Source organism: Oncorhynchus nerka, linkage group LG26 (assembly GCF_034236695.1).
Source record: "Oncorhynchus nerka isolate Pitt River linkage group LG26, Oner_Uvic_2.0, whole genome shotgun sequence".
NCBI classification, from domain to species: domain Eukaryota; kingdom Metazoa; phylum Chordata; class Actinopteri; order Salmoniformes; family Salmonidae; genus Oncorhynchus; species Oncorhynchus nerka.
The window spans coordinates 6,727,883-6,733,034 of record NC_088421.1 but is presented as its reverse complement, the minus strand read 5'-3'; the positions used below and the strand labels follow the sequence as shown (position 1 = coordinate 6,733,034).

Sequence of the window (5,152 nt, the reverse complement as noted above, 5' to 3'; positions counted from 1 at the left end):
AATGAGCATCTGCGTTGCCAAGCCCTATAATAGAAGTCTGTTCTATTTGTGACATTGAACACGGTGCAAGTCATGCCTCTCACATCTCCTCATTGGTTAATAGAAGCAGATACCCACGTGCCATCACCTCATTGGTTATACCCACGTGGGTTATTGAAAGATGAACTGAGGTCAGTCGGTCGTCGTGGCAATACTATGAATGTTAGATGCCAATCGCCATTTAAAGTCCAAAGATGAAAAGGCCTGGAAGGAGGAGAGATGACTGGAAACAATTCGGGTGACTGTTTTATGTGTGGATTAATTGTCAGAGTAGAGGACCTTGTGAATTTCAGGTAAAATAACAACTCAACATTTATATCCCAAATTAGCTAGCAACAGCAAGCTAGCTAAATGGGACAAATTAGCTAGCAACTGCAAGCTAGCTAGCTAAATTGCCATACATGTTTAATGCTTTTCGACCTATCCCCAAATTAATATAATTGGTTCAGAGATTGTTTTGATATTTCAACCTGCGTGTTGTGATCGCGTTTGGTGTGGGGGGGACAAAATCAATTTGTGTACGCGCGCGTCCAGTCTGGGCATGGTGTTAGGCACCTGCAGCAGACCCATGTTTGGAAAGTCTGTTTATTAATATGTTCCATCGGATATCTTTTCTCAAATTCCGAGGTATATAACAACCAACCCTATGGACAATTGGCAGACAAAGTTCAAATGGAGTTTTATTCAACATTCGCAACAGACGGTGGACATTCATGTTTTTGCCAATACAAATGTACGTAACTATGGGCTGGATTCAATCCGTATCGCTGAAGAACCGTGTAACATTTTTCAGGTTATTTCCGATTGAGCCGACATATGCAGCAGCGTTTGAAGTGAATGCAGTCTCCGCGAACGCAGGAACATTGCCTTTACATTTCAATGGAGCGTCTGCGATACGGATTGAATCCAGCCCTAAATTGTCCGAGAGACATCATAGGAATGTTGGGGCTAGGAACTTGTAAAAAATGTTGATTTGAAAGATATTAAATAGAAGCCAAGAGATCATGTGCTGCAGAGAAGAACATCTTTATTGAAACATGAATCACTATTAGTTTCAAACAATAAGATTAAGGAATGAAAATACTAAAAGGAAATTACTCTAAAATATATTATCCAAAAGCTTGGAGCTCTACAAGTTCCCATTTCACCCCTAAATATTAACATATGCATAAACAGTAGCACATGTAATAACCTTTTCTATAAATGTACTAATCAATGGTAGCTCAGAGTGATAGAGTCAATATAGAAAGTGTTGTTGTTGATTTCAGAGAAAAAAATGCAAATGCCTGAAAACTCCTGGAGTCAGGCTCTACCAGATACAAAATAAAATTACTCTAGACTGAAAAGCATGTTTAATGGAGAATCTCAATTGAAAATGCACCTCAGTGCAGGGCAAGGCCTAATCTGTATATGGGAAACCGAACCCTGGAGACAGGCTCTTGCTGGCTGCCTCTCCAGCCCACGTCTACAGAGTGCAGTTGGCCTCCAGTGACTTCCTGCACTTGGCGACGGTCAGGTAGGTCTCGACCTCGGGGGGGGAAAAAAGAAAAAGAATGGGTTATAGTTGACACATTTTAATGTGTGTGTTCTAGGTCACCAGACCTTTCTCGAGAACAGTCTTGATCAATGAACAATAATAGTAATATATGGGTTAAAGTCCCAAAGATACTGTTGGAATTGGCTAAACGTTGATCATTGAGATAGTAAATGAAAGAAACTGGGTTATGTCAGAACTTAATGGTTCTCTGAAAAAAACAATGGACATCTGTGGATTAGATGAGGGGTTGAGGTCAGGAGGTGAGGACAGATTCTCTGAAGGCAGTAATAAAGGTTTGTTGTCCTGTTACCCTCTTTATTAGCTTCCTGTGGAGCCATAAACTATAAGGATTGAAGAAGGAGTGTTTTAAGTAGGATGTATATGACTGTGGAGTGAAATGTTTTGCTGTCTGATTACAGCTGTACAGAACCTTTGGGAAGAATTAAACTTGGTTAAAGCTTCTCTAGTGTCCGTGAGTTATTTACTAACAATACTTTGCAATAGAGAACACAAAAAAACAATGCACTGTAGAAAATACAGGAAGGCACATGAAATTGAAGGCAACATGGTTGCGCACCTTGTGCATGTCCTTCTTGAAGCAAGCCAACAACTCGTAGTTCCTCCTGACGTTTCCTTCGCCCCCCAGGTTCTGGTAGTAGTTCCCGTAGGGGGGCAGGTGCTGAGAGTCATTGTCATCCAGGCTCAGTACGCCATCCTGGCTCCCCTGTGGGAGACAGAGAGAGATGCATGGTGGGGTGGATGTGTGCATATCAATATTTGCTTATTGGGCCTTTCTGAAAGCACACGTAGCAAAAGACACATGCATAAATGTCCTTGAATGGGGCGATATTCAGTCATTGAATGGGGTGTCACTGATACAATCACGATGATAGATAAGGTCAGTTACCACATCACAATGTAAAGCCCTGAAAGATCTGCTGAGAAGAGGCATACGTGGTCCTACACTATGCTTTCTAACTAGGAAAGCATACAGATATTTCCCTTTCATGTCACTGCAAACCCCAATGTGCTGCCATTACTCAACACTTTTTTAGGAAACCCGTTGCACTTAATATACAGAATCTGACTGCAGTTACTTAAAGTGATGTTATAGTCAGTCATTACTCAAACCTATAGAGTCACCCTGTGATGTGTCCAGATTTGAGTTGTATCAGCTTGACATTTTTTAGTAATGCCCCCACTAAGCCACGTCTCAAATATAATTTCCCAGTGTGCCTGGCCTTTTTGAGTGAAGTGTAGTTATCACCCATGACTGTATATGTTAGTGACAGAGACATGGCTGTTGTCATTCATTTTCAGTCCTGTGGCCTTCAAGTGAATTCCTAGGCAAATATTATCATGATAATTCAGCTCTTTACAACAATACATTACTTATCTCATAAGACCTTATTTTGAGGCGTAGCTTTACCCTAATACAGTGGCCTGAAACTCATGGTATACAGGCCACATCAGGCCTGCAAGTTGAGTTTGCAGAATTCTGGTGACTTGTTAATCTTTGTGAAAACGTTGAAACGTATGTTATGTTTCTTTGTGTAGCATAAAATGAATCAATCACTCAATGTTCTGTACATGCAAAAACACAGATCGTTAAAAACTTTTTTAAAAATTCTACCTGCAGTAGAGCATGCTTGGTAAAAGTGAATTTGTTATAACTTTAAAAAATTGCATTGATGTGACTTCTCATTTAGTTTTGAGCCAGTACCACATAAACATTTTAAGCAATAAGGATTTTTCATTGACTTTGAGTTCAACTCACTAGAAGTATTTGAGTTAAAAATGCCTTGGAGTTTACAGTGCACAAAGTGTGACACCACAAATGGTCATTGTTCTCCCTCCTTTCTTTACCGTGATGAGCAGGTTGATGCCCACTTTGAGGTCGCTGAGCTTCTCAGAGATCTGGTTGGCGTTTCTGACCATTAGGCTGTTGGAGATGATCAGGGTCTGGCTAGGGTACTCCCAGGATTCAATCAGACGGAAAGAAATATGGAGCAGCTTCAGGACCTGTGTGTGAAGATGTAGAGAAACCACAGATTATTGGAAAATTAAGTTGAGTTGTATTGTACAGCTTGAGATGCCCTATTTACATGATTGAGTGAAATACTTTTGGGGCGGGTTTCCTGTACAGAAAAGCACAAAACAGAGAATGTAGACGTAGAGAAACCACCGATTAGACAGTGATGGTTTTACTTGCAATGATATGTGGTTGTTTTATCTACCTTAGTTGAAAAACACTGAGGTATTGCAACCCTAACCCTAACGACGCTGGGAGAATTGTGTGCCGCCCTATGGGACTCACAATCACAGCCGCTTGAAATACAGTCTGGAATCAAACCAGGGTTTGCAGTGATGCCTCTGGCACTGAGATGTAGTGCCTTAGACTGCTGTGCCACTCGAGAGCCATGCATGATGCTGCCTCTGCTTGTCATTGTAAATGAGAATTTGTTCTTAACTGACTTGCCAAGTTAATTAAAGGTTCAAATAAAATTTAAATAAAAAATTATAAATTTGAGTTGACATAATTGGTGGTCTGCTTGCCCAATAACTAATGACTAAGTTCTATCGATTGTTCAAATTGAGATGCCCTATTATTTATTTTTGGAATCTTGCATCATGGAGGAGTTCATATTTAAGGTGAATAGCAGAGTGGAACTGTCACGATTTGACACTTTACAGGGCATAACATGCGTAATTGTCTCAGCCAGGTTACTTACTGAACTCTTCTGAGTCTCGTGCTTGTCGACTGGGCTCACGATGGAGTCAGAGATACAGAAGTCCAGCAGGAATATCTTGTTCAGCTGTCTGCGTTCATCAGGCAACAGGGTACCGTCCTGCACAAAATCACAAAGGGAGAGAGAGATTTTTTTAGCCACGAGGGTTGTGTGAAGAGGACACTGTCTACAAGAAGAAGAACAATCATTGATACACTATTTGATATGTCCAAAGAAGATTCAAAAGCTGTCTTACAAAGTCATTGAACATTTTCTGAGCCAATAGGTGGAGATGTTGCACCCGACTGACCGCGATGTTGAAGAGCCGTTGGTTTTCTATCGCTGCCCCTTGACTCAGGAAACAACTGGCCAGTAAGACTGGCATCAGCAGAAACACTAAAAGAGAGATTCAAATAAGAAATGTAGAAAACGAGTAAGTCGAATTATGGTGAGATACATTAGTAAGATTTTCTCAGCCATCATACACCAATAGCCTAGCGGGTTAAGAGCGCTGGGTCGTTACTGGTTTCAACCCCAGAGCTGACTAGGTGAGAAATCTGATGTGCCCTTGAGCAAGGCACGTAACCCCAATTGCTCATGTAAGTCGCTCTGGATAAGAGTGTCTGCTAAATGACTCAAATGTAAATGTTATTGATCACATAGTTAGGTTGTTAAAGCAGGTTGTTCTGTGTCAATAGATTATAACCTCATAGCAGTTAGTTAAATTGTACTAAATGGTACACTGACTTCCCACTGAAAAAAGAAATATACAGAAAAAGCAGGCTTACCTTGTCCCATTTTTACTCTTAATTGCCAAGGATGGTTACTTAACTTGAAAGTGCGGTGG

General features: G+C 40.8%; 1 protein-coding gene across 1 annotated transcript; it reads right to left on the bottom strand.

Moving 5' to 3' along the window:
* Nucleotides 1-1,044: 1,044 nt before the first annotated feature.
* On the bottom strand, nucleotides 1,045-5,152 carry LOC115110133 (somatotropin-1). Its single transcript, XM_029635533.1, has 6 exons — nucleotides 5,094-5,152; nucleotides 4,562-4,701; nucleotides 4,309-4,425; nucleotides 3,443-3,598; nucleotides 2,154-2,300; nucleotides 1,045-1,567 (listed from the first exon to the last, which is right to left on the bottom strand). Exons 1-6 carry the CDS (start codon nucleotides 5,101-5,103, stop codon nucleotides 1,505-1,507), a joined length of 633 nt encoding a protein of 210 aa, XP_029491393.1. The 5' UTR covers nucleotides 5,104-5,152; the 3' UTR covers nucleotides 1,045-1,504.